At 51.9% G+C, this 17820-nt stretch overlaps 1 protein-coding gene across 1 annotated transcript in view; it reads right to left on the minus strand.

Annotated features, from left to right (window-relative positions):
• Nucleotides 1-17820, minus strand: part of PKD1 (polycystin 1, transient receptor potential channel interacting) — a gene marked incomplete at its 5' end in the record, with an annotated part of 57232 nt that overhangs the window by 36788 nt on the left and 2624 nt on the right. The window contains 11 exons of the mRNA XM_035895950.1: nucleotides 402-577; nucleotides 2706-2837; nucleotides 3918-4661; nucleotides 5123-5400; nucleotides 6326-6452; nucleotides 6534-6646; nucleotides 7714-7928; nucleotides 11649-11832; nucleotides 12147-12815; nucleotides 14903-15072; nucleotides 16451-16522. Coding sequence (XP_035751843.1) covers nucleotides 402-577; nucleotides 2706-2837; nucleotides 3918-4661; nucleotides 5123-5400; nucleotides 6326-6452; nucleotides 6534-6646; nucleotides 7714-7928; nucleotides 11649-11832; nucleotides 12147-12815; nucleotides 14903-15072; nucleotides 16451-16522 — 2880 coding nt within the window. The remainder of the gene's footprint in view (nucleotides 1-401; nucleotides 578-2705; nucleotides 2838-3917; nucleotides 4662-5122; nucleotides 5401-6325; nucleotides 6453-6533; nucleotides 6647-7713; nucleotides 7929-11648; nucleotides 11833-12146; nucleotides 12816-14902; nucleotides 15073-16450; nucleotides 16523-17820) is intronic.

Consider the following 17820-nt stretch of genomic DNA (forward strand, 5'->3'; position numbering starts at 1 on the left):
ATGGAAATCCCAGAGGAACCCTGGCTTGGTCTCGGGCTATCTTTCAGGCTCAGGGCTGGGGTTTTCAGAAAAGCCATGGGAAACATAATGCCAAGTATCACAGCAGTAGCTGTGCCTAATGCTGCAGAACTGTTACTGTGAGAGGAGCACAGCACTGGTAAGGAGGAACCCAACATTAAAGCAACATTGCAATCCTTTTAAAAAGAAGTATTTCAGTCTGAACTACAGGTCCCAGCCAGTGCGACTGAACCACGCTTGCAGGGATTTCAAATTAACTAAGACAGCAGCTGAGGAATGGGCCATTTGACGTCAGCTGGCCCTGGGAAGAGAAATAGTGTGGGCACGACTGGTAAGCTACGCACGGTAAGATCCTAAGTTCTAGCAACTTGCAAAAGACTCACAGGAACATAGCATCCACAGCTGAATCAACCTGAACTCTCGCTGTAAGCTCCACGGTGCTGTTCTGAGGGAGGACCGGCAGGACACCCAACACAGTCAGGTTCTTCATCTTATTCATCATCTCCACTGTGACATTGTAATTGACTGTAAAGTTACTGACGTGGTTGGAGGCGGTGAGCTGGGAAGGACAGTGGGACAAAGAATGTGTTTGGGACCCCCTCGCCATGTTGCCCTCTCCTGAGAGCGTGGCTTCACTGTACCGAAAAGGTCCCCCCCGGCAGGCGAGCAGGTTAGGTCAGAGAAGCAGCCTGTGGGACAGGGAGGCAGGGGCAATAGCCTGGGTGGGCACTGGAAAGCAGCACAGACTGGAAGACCGCCAACCTGGCAAAGTCACCTCTTGCTGGCACCACGTCTCCACCACTAAAGTCAGGCCAAGGAAGGACTCATTCTACAGCCAAGGGGACAAGGAGAATGGCTTCTCATCCCGAGACTCTGGCTATAAACTTGCCAGTTACCCTTGCCCAGCTCCGAGGTGCCCCGCACGCTGCCTCCAGCCGCTCAGCATCAGCACTTGCTGTCACCAAGGTAGCAACAGCCACCCACTTTCCTTAGGACAGCGGCAGAAGAGCAGCTCCAAGCACAGAGAGTGGGGATGGGAGAGACTCATAAAACCAAGGATGCCAAGTGCAGCTCCTGGGTAGTGGGCACAGAGAGGGAGAGCAAAATTGGGCAGAGGAAGGAAAGGGAGAATGGATGGGCAAGAGACTGAAAAGACACAACAGAAGTAGTGCAGGATCCTCAAGATTATCTAGGCATATAACACTGACACAGCACCTAATGACAAAGCACCTTGCCACCTCCTCACCTGCAGAAGAGCTGAGGTCCTGACAGAAGGGATCCTTCAAACCCGGTTGAATAGAGACCTCCCACTCCAATGGATAAAAGAAGTTTTTGTCTAGGCTTGGGTGGATCTGTTAGGCTGAACCCCATCAACCCCAGGCTAACGCCACCTTGTCAACTCTGTAAGTAAAAGCAGTCCAGGCCTGCCAGCACAGTGCTTCACCCAGCAAATTAGTGCTACTCAGCATAGTGCTGCACAAAGCAAATTAGTGCTAGCGTGCCCTCGGAGCTAGGGCTGGTGTCTCTTCAGGAAGCCAGCAGCTACCCTGCAAATGGATCGGGCAGCTTGGAGCCAGACCAGGATTCTGCACGGCGGTACAGGGCACATGTCCTGGATGCAGCTGCAGTGGAGTTTATTTCTTTTTTTTTTCCTAGTAGCTGGTATAGAGCTGTGTTACCCCCTGATGTTTTAGTTGTTGCCGAGCAGTGCTTACACCAGACAAGGACCTTTCAGCTTCCCATGTCCTGCCAGCGAGAAGCCGCGAGGGGGCACAGCCAGGGCAGCTGACCCCAACTGGCCACAGGGCTATTCCAGACTATATGACGTTGTGCTCAGTATAGAAATTGGGGGGACTTGGCCAGGGTGGTGACTGCTGCTCAGGAACTGGCTGGGCATCAGTCAGCAGGTGGTGAGAAATTGCATTGCGCATGACTGATTTTGTATATTCTATTATTATTATCTTTATTATTGTTATTATTATCCCTTCCTTTTCTGTCCTATTAAACTGTTTTTATCTCAACCAATGATTCTTTTTATTCATTTTATTTTTTTTCCAATTCTCTCCCCCGTCCCACTGGCGGGGGGTGGAGTGAGTGAACGGCTGTGTGGCGTTCAGCTGCCTGACGGGTTAAACCACAAGAGCATGATCCAGGAAGATGTTCTGGCCAGAGATAAACTCCTGTTGCACAACAGATACCTCGCTCTACCCAGACTCTCTGCTCAATCCTTCTTCTGGGGTCACGACAAAAACCAGCGTTCCAGTCTGCACCAGCAGAAAGAGAGGAATTCGGAGACCACAAGAGCTTGTGGCAGAAGCTCTGTCCTGCCTAGGAAAGTCTTACATTTGCATCCTGGCTCTGAATCCACATCTCCTGCCTGCCAAAGCAGTGGCCGGCACCCTGCAGTGGGGCTCCCTGCCTCATTCCTGCCGGGGAGGAGGAAGGACAGCGCCAAAGACAAGGAAGGCAGTGAAGTCAGCTGTAACGGAAGAACAGGAAAAAGCTTACTATTTGCATTTGCAAGAGCAGCTCAGTGAAAAATAGCAGACAAGCTCGTTAGGAGCACAGTGAAAACTTCCTCAACTCAGCTCTGCCTTCACCTCTCCCTGCTGCTTTTCCTGCTTAGTTTGTGGGATGAGGTGGAAACCCAGGATTGAAATGGTATCATGGGAAAGGCCTTGGCTTACCGAAAGCTTGTACACAGCTGGGCTTTGGTAGATAACGTTGAAGACAACATTGTAAAAAGTGAAAGATGGCTTATCATCTACTGTCCATCGGAAAGTCACATCTGACCCAGCTTCCATCACAGGGACGTAGCTCTGAAAGGCATGAGGACATTTTATACCAGTGCAAGAGAAAAACATGCACAACACTTCCCAGGAGATCTCCAGCTGAACTGGAGAGGGAGCAGAGCCAGACATCACAGCCTCAGAGCGTGACACGGAGGTGCAAAATCATCTGTGGCTTTGTGGCCGATAGAGAAATGCCAACCCTGATTCCATAAATCAACAGCAGAGCTGGGAGCAGAACCCATACTGCCTGCTCCCGCACCCTAGAGCTCTGCTCTTGTGATCAGGTCTCTTTCTTGCTGGCTAAAGAAACCTCTCTGGTATCTTTGTGGAAACAACTCAGCTTTAGCTACACCTGCAAGCTGAGTCTCTGACCCTTGTCCACTGATGGTTCCTGACCCAAAGCCTAAAATGTTTGACCTGCACTGTACAGGGTAGGCTCCCTCCTCCCTCCTACAGTGCCTCCTGAGCAGACTGTGGTAGCCAGGAAGAGTGAGACCAAAAGGCATTGCAGGCACAGGGTTCTGCCATAAGCAGCCGGAGACTGAACAGAGCATTTCAGACACTGTTATTGAACAGGTTCCTGAGGGCTCGGCTGGAGCACTGGGGATGGGGGACTGGAGAAAAAATAAGAAGACTGCAAACACCAGAGTAAATCCGAGACTTTGATGGATGGATGAAACATTTTTATAATTTCAGTCAGGTGATGTAAGGATATAGTAGAGTAAATCTAAACACCTAAAGGAATAACTACCTGGACAAGTCAAGAGGAGGTGAACACTGGCCTTCTTTCATAACGCCTCTGGTTTTCGGCTGAACTGGAAAGCCAGTATCCCCCTTGCAGGAGGTGCTGCCTTACCTCCGAGGGAATTAAAATGAGCGTACAGCTGAGCTGCCTTCCTGCTGGAGAGCACCAATGCTTTCTGCCACATGCCCGTGCCTGCAGCAGCGCTGTCTGCACGGCCCAGGAGCCAGCGCTTAGCAGCAAGCAGTGCTACACCTGACCAGTGTGGAGCTGAGCCCCAGCCCTCCTTGTGAGCCAAACCCACACTGTTAGCAGTGAAGGCTAAAAATGCTCCTGAGGAATCAAAAGCAGCAGCCATCACTCACCACTCGTGTATTTAGCAGGACTCTGCTCTCGGGGTCAGGGGTGGCCCGCAGCCCACGGATGGGCTCCTCCACTTTCACTGTGACGGTGATGTTCTGGGAGCTCACGGCATTCTCCGCAACAAGCACGTGGGTGCTCACCCCCTCCCTGAGACCGCTCAGGTTGACCACAGCAAACCAGGTGTCATTGGTCTCCCTGGCACAGTCTGCCACTGCAACAGCCGCTGGGCAGGACCCCTCAAACGGGAAGGTGTGGTTGTCTCCCAGCCAGCTTGCTGTCGCGTTCACCCCTGAGGAGAGTTTGACGACCAGGGTGGTGTGGTTGGATGGTAGGTACACCCTGCTGCCTTGAGGAGCGGGATGGATGACACGCAGGCCTGACACCCAGGAAGTCACCCAGAACCTGCAAGACAGATTGGTGCTGAAGACCCCGTTGTCCACGCTGGCTCTGACTGTGTAGCGACCTGGATGTTCCAGCCCTGCGTTGTGGGGGCTGATCACCGGGGCAAGCTGTTCCTCGGCATAGCGAACTCGGAGAGAGCAAACAGTCTCGTTTATCCAGGTGGCACCGATGGAGCTGTCAGACAGGCCAAGTGCCCACTCTGAAGAGTTTATGCTTAAGACACTAGTTCTGTAAGGGGATATGGTACTTGGCTGGCACTGGAGGAGTAAGCCCGAGCCTGCGTCATGTTGGATACTGAAGATGTCCTTGGCCCTGACAAAAATACTTTCTTTTCTGAATGTGACCTGCAAAGACAGGAGACGTTTTTGGATTAATGCCTCAAACTAAGAGCACTCAGCACCCAACTCTTGCCTGGGCAGGACAGCTGGATTTACTGCCAAGTGGAAATCAACAGAAAAGCTGCAGATCCAAACACAGCATGGGGAGACATTTCACCATTTGGCCACGCTGAGTCAAACGCCAACACGGAAGTCAGCTTCATGCTCTATCTCCACTTCCTAAGTGCAACGGGCATAGCCCAGGAGATCTACACGGCCTTTTGACCAACCGTGCTATTGCAGGGAGTCCATGGCTTAGAGCGGGTAAGATAGAAAGCGGTGGCATGTGGGACACTGGACAAGTCCTTTCATGTGAATGGACTTCAGTATCTCCATCTGCAAACTGGGAACAATTCTTTATTTACCCAAAGCACTCAAGAGAAAACTGCCCCACCTACTCACTGGTTACAGCACTAATAAACACTGACCAGATACTGGGAAGAAGGGCCAGCTGGTATCATAAAGAGAAATTCCTTGATGAGTTCATAGCTGAGCTGGCTTTCATTGTGCTGAAGGGAAACGGGGGCAGGGCTGCTGGCAAGAGAACTGTTGGCACACTCAGTCACGTTGCAGCAGTTGTTTAGTGACGAGCACAAATTAGTCAAATGACACCACTGGAAACCAGGAGGACATTCAAGTAGAGTCCAGTTCCCATCATCCGGAGCAGCTTGGAATTGTTCTGTAGCGTTTTTTCCCTCCTGGTAGTCTGGAAGAAGTGAAAGAGAAAGCAAAGATCACCATTCTGACAAGTAACACTTCTATTGCACGTCTTTGCTCCAAATTCACCAGTTTTCTCTGCTCTTAGTGAAAGCTGCAACTGCAATGCATCCTGGTACTACGTAAGACAAGTGTCCTGATTTACAGGAAAATTTCACAAAGGCATGAAGATTGTTAAAAACAAAGTGAGCCTCTTTTCCAGGGAGAATGCACCAATTTGCAATCTAAAACAGATCTATGTTCAAGCAAAAGCAAGTCCAAGTAAAAGCAGAGCTGGCTTTGACATTGAAAACACATTAAGCAACTTCTCTTAAGTTAATGTTTCCATGTCAAAGTATCAGCTTTTCAGTGTCAAAAAATATCCTTTTGTAACCAGCCAACCCTATGGCTATTGCAAATATTCTGCTGCAGAACTAATTGTTGCCAGAACTGTGACTATCGAGCTGTTGTACAAGGAATAAAAGGCTTATTAGATTATCTCACCCATCAGGAAGAAATGGGCTCAGGAAAATGTTCTTCCTTGTTAACCTGTGGGGCCAGATGGACCAGAAGACATTCTCATTTGACGTGTCACATCTTCCCAAAGTGTAGAAGTATAGCTCAGAAGATTAATTCACATCAACGGATGTTCCTTACACTCACACTTTCTGCACACACTGAGACAGGTTTCTCCCTCTATTCATTTCCCCAGGACAACCACTTCTCCAAGGCAACCTCAGGCTGTCCAATCATGCCTGCAGATTTTGCACTTGGGTCTCCTCAAAAAACGGAGCCAGACCTCTGAGCCTTTAAGGCTTCAAAGCTTCTGCTTTGAAGACAGAGGGGCCACAAGAAGGCCACCCACACTCAGCTTGACATGGTCCTGACGGTGTCAGCTCTAGCAGTACCCCAAGCGTCGAGAGGAGGTGCCTCACCTTCTCCATCTATCGGTCTATGCACCTGGAACCTCACTTGAACGGGCTGATGCAGTTCCTGGGTCACAAACTCCAGGGCAGTCAAATACCCCTCGTGCCTGAATGCCAGCTCAGGGAACACCATCACCTGCAAAACAAACAAGGCTCTCACCCGCCTGCGTCTCCCCGGGCTCCCTCTGCAGCAGCAGGATGAGCAAACCCCTCTCACCTCCACAGCTTGCCATGGAGCTGACAGCACATCTTCCGTCACATTTTTCACAGCCTCATGTGTGTCAAACACAGGGTTGCCCACAAAGAAGTTTTCAGCGTTTAAGAGAACTCCTGTTTACAAAGGAAATATTTGAACAAAGCCCATGAGACTCAGCAACGCCTGAAGCTATTCCCCCCACCCTGTTCACACGATGCAGCAGAGCCGTAGCAGGGCTTGGACCACTCAGGAATCTCTAACTCCAGCTTTACTGGAGAAGCAGCTGCTCTAAGCCTGTAGTTTCCTTCTTCTTCTTGCAGGTGTTTTGATTTCTTTCTCATCCTGCACAATTAATGTTTGCATTTGTAGTTCTCAGCAATTTTGAATTCTAGGAAGTCTGCAAATACTTCTCTCTTGCAACACCCCATGATTTGCTTGAAAGTTTTGAGCACAAGGTGCATTCCCCATCCTCGCTGTCCCCCTGGACTTCATGGGAAACATGACCAGGACCAGCTGGTTGCCACCTCTGGCTCATTCACAGCCAGGTCAGGCTCTGGGGACTGAGCACAACCGGCTGATGCTGTCCCTCCTACCAGGGCCAGCAGGCTCCCTTCCTAGCGCTGGCTTTTCCTTCTTACCTAAACCTTCTCCCATATTTCATGTCCTTTCTGCTTGTCTTTCGTGCTCCCTACACCACTTCGGGAGGGTTGGGAGGCTGCATGAACACAAACCTGCACAGCACACACCACGTAAAAGCTCACCTAATGATCTCCAAGGCCCTACAGTCTTTTAAGTCGCAAGACCCCAACTTCTCACAAACTACAAGATGCCACAGGACAGCAAGAGTCACCAAGGCAGCACCATGGCCTCAGACCATGGCAGCAGCAGAGACTGCCCAAATAAGAGAGAAAAGCTATTTCCAAAGCTCTGCCTCAGTGCTTCACTCCTCTCTCTACTTCTGCTGATGGGAAAGATTGGAGTGGGCCAAATTCTTCCCTTTGGGCTGAGCTCAGGTTTCTGAAAGTTTATCAGTCAAGCCTCTGTGGGGAATACCATGGTTGTTGCCAGTCCCACCTGATCTGGGGCGATGCTCTGGACGACCCCCTCCATGCAGCCCTATTTTTCCCTTGGCACGTGCCAGTGAGCAGGACACCCGCCTGCCCATGATGCCAGCGGATGGCAAGAGAGAAGCAGCGCCTACCTTTCGGCTTGTACTCGCAGACGTAGCTGTGCTTGGCCATGCACAGGTCTGTGTTACACTGGCCCGTTGGGCCCATCCGGACACAGTGGTCAGCGTTTGACGGATGGGGTTCTCCTGGCAGCCAGTTCTGACAGCTCTCCAGATTAAATCCTTCACCTCTTTGCTGCGCTCCAGTGCTTGCAAAATCATTGAATCCAATCCAGACATCAAGGCTCCTTCAAAAAAAAAGAAGAAGGGGGGGCGGGATTTCAGGAAATCATGAGTATTAGAAAGATCTGGGACAGATGCCATCTATGGTTCTCTATGAAAATAATAATCTTAACAGCAATGGTTTCATCTGGGTGTCAGAGGCTGCATTTAACAGAGCCTTTTAGGTACTGAAGGATTTCAGTATCCACTTGACCACCAGAACCTGGGTCTTCAGTAACAGCTCTTCCACGGCACCCCATCCTGCTATCTACCAGCCCTTCAAACCTCTGTCCTAAGGGCTACAGAAAGCCACCCACCCTTTGACAAATGGAGGGGACAGCTGAGCCAAAAGGATCCAGACCGAGTGATCAATACCAACGCTAGAGTGCAGCCAAGCTGGGGGAGAGAAGCAGTTGGGGGACCTCTGTGGGCAGCCAAGTCAGACCCTTGGTGACCACTGCCCCAAAACTGGCGTCACCCCGTTCCCAAAAGGCCAGTCCTCTCACTCGGGTTGCAGGAGGACCCGGTTAAAGGCTCCGTCAGCACCACAGAGCTCATGACATACTGGTAAGCACTGGTTCATCCCAGCCACAACTGGTACAGCCCACAGATATCATAGAGGGTAATGAAACACGGGCGGGAGATGACCCCAGTTGGAGAGGAGAAGCACAAGGTTGTGTTGTACAGAAATTCCCGATTGCACATCTTCTGCTTCCCCAAGTGGGAGTCGCTTCCTTCGTATCGATACGTTTATTAATACCACCATGCAGCCTGGCCTCCCCTCCCAGGCATGGAGGCCCGATGGCCACGTGTGAGCGCTGGAAGGGCTGAGGCCAGCCCTCCCATGGCGGAGAAAACCCTTCACGATGCAGGGAAGTGGGACTATCTGCCAACTAAGGACTATCAGCAGGCTGATTTGAACCTCAGTCACCTCTTCGGAGAGCAGTCTGTTAAAACAGCCTGCCTGCATTGCAGTCTGAGTGACCCTCACAGACACTTTTAAGCCCATATCATGGCTTAAGAGGAACGGGATGGTCATACAAAACCATCTGAAAAAGCCGCATCCGTTAGAAAACTCATGCTTCATTTGTGCAGACCTGTGGAGTTTTCACTAGTCAATTCTCCACTGTAAGCAGAGCTGGCACCAGTGCAGGGTTAAACCTCAGATGGTGCCAGGTCGTGAGCTCCTGTTCAAATCGGGGCATCTTTGATGCAGCTGCTGGGAGATGCATCAACTCCCCAGCCATGGGGGGGACGAGGCACCGGCAGCAGAGGCCAAAGCACTGCAGGCAGATGAACCCCTCATACAAAAGAAACTGCCAGTATCATTTTAGGAAGATGAAAAGTCCCTTCCACATTTGGAAACTGGCTGAATCCCAGCAGAGACTCTGGTGGAAAGTGCTGAGTGGTCTTTCATAGCCACAAACAGCCTGGACAACTGTTTCTAATCGCACCCAGCAGAAAGTGAGGCATTTGTTCCATATTAACTGGGGGCAGGGGATACACCAGTCTCATCATGCACCCTTCAAAGTCCCTGGCTCCTTCTCCATGCTTCCTCCTGCAGGCTGCAACCAATTCTGCGACGGCCTTGCCCCTCCGCTCCAGCGTGTTCCCAGGGTGGTAGAACTGCTCTGCAAAGAGCAGGCCAGGGAGATAACTGGTGTCTCTCCACCACTAGGCTGACGCCAGATGAAATGATTAATGAGGTCATGCTGAAAAACGACGGTGAAAATAACTCTTCCGTGAATCAGTAGTTTTCATTGCAAATAAGATTAAAAAATAAATAACCGCTGTGCTCTGCTCCCGAACCACTGGCAGAGGATTAGGGAGAACAGGCTAGGAAACCGCCTGTTCACTGCCGTTAGTAAAACTCGATAGAGATTTTCCTTTTCTAATTCCAGCTATGATCTAACTGGGCTGGCTGGCTTGCTTCCCACCCCTGCCCCACTGCCTGGCCCGTTACCTTGCAGAGAGGAGCAAGAGGGCTCTCAACACCCGCTTCCGAAGCAAGATGCAAGCATCCCGCTGAGGAAGGAGCAAGCTGCCTTCCTTGGGGCAGCAGGAGCAGAACCGAAGCCTGAGGAGGCTTGGAAGGGGAGAGGGGCTCCCTGCGCTGCCTCAGCAGAGAAAGTGGGGTCCCCTGGAAGGGCTGTGGGCTGGAGGACTCTGCTTCTGGAGGCAGGGAGGGGACCAGCTCAGCCCGTGCTGCTCCTGGGGAGGCCAGCAAACGACAGGAGTGCCGGAGAGGAGAGAGCGGTCCTCGCCGCTGCGTGCTCTAATGGGAAACAGATTTCTGCTTCTGTCATTTTCCCACAAGAAACTACGGAGGCTGCATGTTCCAAAAACCTGCGGCTCGGCTGGTTTGTCTTTTATCACCAGGGAAATCGCATCCTGGAACTGCCTCATTCATGTTTATCTGAATGGATTAATAAAAATAAATACATGAAATAAAGGGGGCCGGGGAGGAGAGCAACGTGGGGCGGCAGCTGGGAAACAGCTTGGGCGGCTCATTCCCTTCTAACATCTCATGATTTCCTTGAGCTGCAGTCCATCAAAAGCCCTGCACGCAATGCCTGATTAACTCAGAGCAGCAAGTGACCGGTCCCTAACCCGCGGGAAGGGACAGAATCCTCTTCCCTGGAGCAGGGACCACATGGTTGCAACCTCAGGATAAATCCCAGTGTGAAGGGAACAGGGCAAGGATACAAGTTTGGGGAGAAGGGGCTACCAGACCTTCAGCAGGGCTGTTCAAAGCCTGCGTCACCAGCAGCTGCTCCCTTTGCATGTGCTTTTTGGGCTGTGTTTATTCAGAGGCCATCTCCAACATCTCCAACATCTGCATCTGGGAGCGCTGACAGAGCTGTCAGGCCCCTGAAAGCTCTCCCGGTCGTCCTCCCCCTGCCCCAGGACGGCTGGTTGCAGAAAGAGCACTTAGAGGGGCGGATTTAATCAAAGACTGACACTTTTCGGTGCTCTCTGTTTATAAAGCCCAAGCCCTGAGGTGGAACAGATGCTGCTGGAGCCTGACACTCGGAGAGGAGTGCTGCTCCTTCTCAGGAGGCGAAGTAAAAGGAGAAGAGGTCTGGACTTCAGGCTGCATCCATGTCTGAGAGGGTGTGGGATCCCAGCTGGGAGGCAGGATCGCAGCACTGGGCTTTGCTAGAACGGCTGCTGGATGCCACAGTGTCATGCATGGGACAATCCAGCTGTAATTCTGCTGAAAGAGGGAGCTGGTTGCAAGGTCACCCTCAGGTGACCCTGCCTCGCAGCCAAACACCCTCTGGACACGAGCTCCTGAGCTTCTCCACCGTCCAACCCGAGTCTGCATATTTTGCTGAACTCCCAGGTCTGCTCAGCCCAGCCCCATTTGCTCCTGACCCTGCACCCCTCTGCACCATTTCAGATGCACCCACAGGCACAAACGTAGAGGTACAAGATGCCCACTAGCAGTAATCCCCCAATTCCCAGTTCTGACTTCCAGCCTTTCCGCCCCATTCCTCTTTTTCCATCCACAGCCTTTAAGCGAAAAAGCCAAGTTCAGCAAGGGCTCAAGCTCTGCTTATTAATCCTCTTTGTTCAGCAACCTCACCCCTACCATCTCTCCGCAGTCAGCCTGGACCCGTGGGTCTCTCCAGCCTGCCTGCCTGCTGCCGGGCTCGGCAGGACACTCCCTCTGCACCCCTCTGCAGATGCAACCCCAGGAACACAGGACCTGTCCCTAGGAAATCTTAACCCTCCTCACTTACCTGATGACATGAGCGACCAAGAAGCTCTGGATCTCGGGGCTGCTCACAAAAGCCAGCTCTCCATTGCCGTGCTGCTGGCAGTGCTGCTGGGCCTCCAGCCACTCAGCCTTCTCCACCACCAGCTGATAGCAGTGGTTATTGCCCGGGAAAACTAAGCCATCAGGGGGACACATGGGGTGAACTGCTGCAGGAGGTAGAAGAACACAAGCATGATGTCCTTTCTATGGGCCCACACATACCAAAGTAATCTGGGGAGCGAGGCTCCAGGCATGTCCCGTCCTTCTTGCAGCCCATAAATCCCCTTCGCTGTTGAACTGCACTCAGTGCAGTCATCTTCTTGGCCCAGGACAGTGCAAAACACTGCCTGGTCAGTCAGGGGAGCAAGGAGTGCCCAAAGGAGTCATCCCTTACTCCTCACAGAGGAGGAACGGAAAGGTAAGGCCCAGGACCCAGTGCCACCCTCCCTTGTCCAGCACCTACCCAGCCAACGCTGCTTACCTCTGCCCAGCTCTCCAGCCTCTGCAGTGATACCGTACAACACCGTGAGGCCAGTGCCACCTCTGTTGCGGATCCGTATGTCGAGACTCTCATTCGTCTTGACCAAGGAAGGACACTGCAGTTCTAACTGCTGGGGTAAAGCTACCACCTCAATTTCTGCCTGCACGTATAAGACCTTGGTGCCCACGAAGATGGTGGCAGTGACATTGTACCGCCCAGGTAAGGCATACATGTGGACAGCTGCGTTTCCAGTGGTGTTGAGAACCTCTGTCTGGTCCCCAAATTCCCACAGTAAAGTGCTGGCAGCAATGGGAATACTGACATTGAAGAGCACGTCCTGGTGCAGGCTGTACCAGGGCTGGAGTCCTGTGAAAGACACAGGTAGCTGTGCCTGGAAGGGAGAGGGGATGAGTGATGGGCCACCACAGGCCTGCCCGGACAAATGCTCAGTGCAAAATGGCAAACAACCGGAGGAAGAGTTTGTTTCATGGGCAGTACCACACAAACACTGCCCCTGGCTGCTGAAACCTCCATATTCCTGGTCTTCGGCATAACAGAGGGCACTGCAGGTCTCCTCGGTGAGGTTCCCAGGGTGAACAGAGGTGAAGAGGATGACAAGTTCAACCCCTTCTGTGTGGTTGCTTGTCAGACATGTTACGAATTGAGCTCCTGGGGAAAGAAGAGAAGATCCTCTTGCAAACTGACACCATGAAGCCATGCCTTGGTGCACTCCTCCAAGAGACACCACCCCACGCCCCTGGGAACGGCCTTCTCCTGGGCAGCTTCTACTCCAAGCATTTCCTTTTTGAGACTTGCCTGGGAAGTCTTTAATCCCTCAGCAACGATTTCCAAACTCTTTATGCTAATTAATGATGACAGAAGTAACAAACCAGTCACAGAGATTTATGAGGCAGCAACACTCTCTACATAAAAGGGGTCTTTGGAGAGCCTGACACTCCCATGGGACACGGAGCTGCTGAGTCTGACCCTTGCAGGAGCCTGAAGGACCAGCCACCAAGTGAGACCAGGAGAAAAAGTTGTCCCCTGGCTGTGCCCTGGCTGGGGCCAGCACAGCACATTTCACCACATGCTGCCTGGGGCTTCCAGCAACAAGTCCGCAAGCAAACACATCTGGGCAGAGCGGCACATTGGGGCCACGGGGGAGACGCCACCGGAGTCCCCACCAGGCCCATGCTGGAGCCTGCAGCCACCTTACTCCTTGGGGAGAGCCAAGACCTTTGCACCTACTTGCAGGCAAAATCTGGCACTAGAAAAGAGGGCAATGCCACACGCAGCCTGCACCCGAGGCGCGAGGAAGGATGCACACGTATATTCATGGGCAGGATGCACAGAAACAACACGTGCCTGGCTACTGCACAGACGCACACGTGCACGGACACGGACAGCAATGGCAGCCCCCATTCTCAGAGCAGCAGCTCATTCCCTTGAGTTTCCTTCCCCCTCACCGGCTTGCAAGGGGTGGGACGTTTCTCTGCCACAAACACAGAGGCAGGGCCTGCGCCGCGCGCACAGCCGCAGCCCAGCTGGGACTGCCTGGCCTCCTCCCCAGCTCTGCCCACGCAACCGAGCCATGTTTGCTCCTCTGTTTCTGCTGGTTGCTACAACATCTCTCCCCAAACATCTCAACAGCTCCGGCCTTGCGTGATCTTCCTGTATCGATTCCATCCAACTGTCCGGCTTCCTCCATGGCCTTCCTGCAAACACTGAGCCACTTTTCTTAAGAAAAATCCCGCGAGGAGGACCACGGCATGGGAACTACTTTGCTTTTTCACACCAGCCTGGTCATACGTCTTTGTTCCCTGCCAGCCAGTAACAACTGTCAGTAGCTGGCAGGCTGTCCCCAGCCTACTCCCATTACACTGCATTACCCAGAAGACAGCCTCACACTATTGTTTCCACACTAACCTGGAGGAGTTCAGGAGGGGAACAACTAAATATCAAGGAGAATAACAGTGCCAGTGTTAATCCCCTTGCTAATTCCAGCACCAGGCAAACAGAGCACTACCGAGGTGCTGCAAGGCTGGGGTAACTTTGCTGGGGGTAGCATGGGTTTTGGTCCCAGGAGAGCAACTGCACTTCAACAAGCAGCTCAGCTGGCTCCCACCAGCTCTAGTTCCCCCAGCCCTCATGCTGTGTCCTCCCATCGTGCATTAAAGGAGATGCCTGTCGGGGGGAGCACTGGCTTTCCCTCCCTCTCTCTTTACCTAGACATAGCTGAGCATCCAGGGGGGATAAGTTTTCTTAGGGCTCCCGCTCCCACTCTCCAAGTAAACACCACCCCGTGTTTCTGAGCCAAGGCAGTCAGAAAAATGCACCCAGAGCAGGCAACAGGCTGTAGATCGGGGCAGTGCTCATTCAACGCTCCCGACGTGGAGTCCTGTCACCCACAATGATTCAGCTTAGCATGTCCTCAGGTCCCATCAACTCCAAGAGATTTCACTGCTTAAAGTCAGACTGTTAAAAGCTTGAAAGAATGAAAGCCTGAGGCTGGAGGTCATGGAGCTAGTGCCATCTGATGGCTGCTGGAAGCTTGATCTGGAATGAGTTGGCTGATCTCAGCCCCAGCATGACTGACTCCAGCCTTAAGGCAGCATGACTATCCACTACCATTATTTGCTTAATTAGATTAGAACTGGTGACTTGAGGTCTAAAGAGGCCTAGATGTGATCCCCAGCTCCCCTTGGGCCCATTATTTCCCATCATCTCCCCCACCACAGCCTGCAGTGGTTCCTTACCGCAAGTAGCATTGATGAACAAGACATCGAAGAGGGAAAGGTTTGCCATCTCAGAAGGGTGGGCGCATCTTGTATCTGACGCCTGAATAACTTTCACGTTTCTGTCTTCCACCCACCGGGGCAACCAGGAAAGTTTGCAGTCACAAACAAATGGATTCCAACTTAAGTTTCTGTAACGGGGAGATCAGACAAAAGTTAGGCATTAACTTGACATGTGCTAAGAGTTAATTACAGCAGCGTGCAGATCCCTCGCTGTTCCCATCTGCGCCACGCTGCTGAAATGCTTCAGAAAGAACTGCGAGGGGAGGTAATGAATAGGGAATCAAGCAATAATTAACATGATTTTTCTAGAGGCTAGAATTAGGCAAGTACTCCAAGTACTTTTTTCACTCTACAAATAATTGTTGCAATTAGAAGCGAATTACAGAGACAATCTTATATTTAAAACAGTCTGCCATCTAACAGCCACTGGATGTAATGGCAGGCCCTCCCGCTAAGGGAGACTATTTACAGCTCCATTAAAAAATAGCTAAGAGAATAAAACTGATCTGTCAAAAAAGAAATGCAAAGTCAATGATAATCTTTCCATGTGGCAGTTTAATGAAAAGATGGAAACTTTAATTGCAGCTAAGCTTGATCCAAATTACAGCCTTTGGCATTCAGCTGCAAGCAGGACAGGGATGGAAAGCTGTTTGTTTGGCTGATGCCAGCTGGGCTGGGCTGCCGCAGGGGCTGAACCCGGGATTTTTATACTGAAAGCACCACTTTGCCGGCCAGCCTTAGCAGGGGCAGACGCACTTGGATCCTTTGTGTCTATTCAGTGCCGCTTGTAAGCAAAAATGCAGAGCTGGAAATGCCCTTTGTGTCCTGCTACACGGAGAATGCCTGGCTTAGCTTTTTTCTTGCTTGCCAAGGGCGATTGCACAGGGTTAATCCTTTGGCTCATCCAGATACAGAATGGCCATTCTGTGCCGTCACTTCATGCATCCCTCCTGGACATGTGTGGCATCCCCTCGCCGCCCTTCACATGACAGCACAGACTTTGATTACTTCAATGAAAAACCACTATAACCCTAAGAACATGAATCACTTAGGGAGAACATCTTCAGGTGTCTTCAGGTAACTTAGACACCTGAGTCAGGGTCTCGCATGTTGCTGGTCGGAGCCCTTTCCATCAGATCCCCCGGTCCCAAGGTGTGACCATACAAAGAGGAACAGCAAGTGTGACCCCGGAGCACGGCCAGAGACAAGAACCTCAGCAGCACTGGTGTGGGAGAGAAGAAGGGAAGCCAGGAAGGCAGTGTCAGAGGCTGGAGGAATCCAGGAGACAGAAGCAAAGTCTGGGAAGAGGTTATGCCTGAAGGGCACCAACAGGACCCAGGAGCAGGACACAGCTTGAGGACAAAACTGGAGAGAGTCCAAAAGGCAGTTGGGTACATGCCCCAGATCTCCCCAAGACAGCGCTGCATCCCACCCCACCAGGAAGGGAAGAGCTGTTTGAAGGAAAGGTCTAAATAGAGAACTGGGAAACAATGATGATGAACTTACATTTCACTTAAATTAAATAAATTATCAAATATTCCATCTTCTAATGTAGAAATCTTGTTGTGGCTTATATCTCTGTAACAGAGAGAAAATAAAAAGAGAAGTTCATCATACTGGTAACAACTTCCCAGTCAACACACAGGATCAACCTCTGTCCCAAGCTCTGCTAGTAACCCTCTGAGCACCTTTACTCTCAACAGCCACATACGTCTGGTAGCAAAATGTCCAGTCAGGCACTAAGTCATGGAATCACAGCATGGCTGAGGTTGGAAGGGACCTCTGGAAGTCATCTGGTCCAACCCCCCTTCTCCAGCAGGGTCACCTACAGCAGGCTGCCCAGGACCATGTCCAGACTGCTTCTGAGTATCTCCAAGGATGGAAACTCCACAACCTCTCTGGGCTGCCCGCTTCCATGTGAAAGTCCAGTCCCTGTGCTCCAAGCCCTTCCATGAGTCCTCCTTTAACAAGATTTTGAGGTGCAAGGACGGCAGGCTGTCCAGGCTGCCAGCTACTCAGTTGGATCACCAAAGCAGGTTTTGGTGCTGGCTCTATTGCTGCCTTTTTTGATCTGACAGTCCAATTTTTCTTTAAAAACCAGTTGATCTTCTCTATGAACCATCAGCAAGTAACAGTGCAAACTCATCTGATCAACAGCTGAACCAGTGGGTTTGCTAATGGTCAAAGCTCTCCTCTTCTCCTGGCCAGTTTTTGGGAGAGCTCAGGGTGTGGGGAGTGATGGGACACTGGGCCTTTCCCCCAGTAGTGGGGGACTCCTCAAAGGACCCTCAAGCTCAGTACCGGATTCCCTCAGAACATAAGTGGGATTTGGACACCGCAGCTTTATCGCAAATTTCCATGTCTGAATATGCACCAGCAGTGTGCCCAGGTGGCCAAGAGGGCCAACGGCATCCTGGCTTGTATCAGGAATGGTGTGGCCAACAGGAGCAGGGCAGGGATCGTGCCCCTGTCCTGGGCACGGGTGAGGCCACCCCTCGAATGCTGGGTTCAGGGTTGGGTGCCTCACTCCCAGAAGGACATGGAGGGGCTGGAGCATGTCCAGAGAAGGGGTCTGGAGCCCAAGGCTGATGGGGAGTGTCTGGGGGAGCTGGGGGCGCTCAGCCTGGAGAAGAGGAGGCTGAGGGGAGCCCTTATTGCCCTCTACAACTGCCTGACAGGAGAGGGGAGCTGGGGGGGGGTCGGGCTCTGCTCCCAGGGAACAGGCAATGGGACGAGAGGAAACGGCCTCAAGTTGTGCCAGGGCAGGTTTAGGTTGGACATTGGGAAAAATTTCTTCCCCGCAAGGGCTGTCAAGCACTGGAAGGGGCTGCCCAGGGAAGGGGTCGAGTCCCCATCCCTGGGGGTATTTAAAAGCT

The sequence above is a fragment of the Egretta garzetta genome, unplaced genomic scaffold (genome assembly GCF_000687185.1).
Source record: "Egretta garzetta isolate BGI_Z169 unplaced genomic scaffold, ASM68718v1 scaffold426, whole genome shotgun sequence".
NCBI classification, from domain to species: Eukaryota; Metazoa; Chordata; class Aves; order Pelecaniformes; family Ardeidae; genus Egretta; species Egretta garzetta.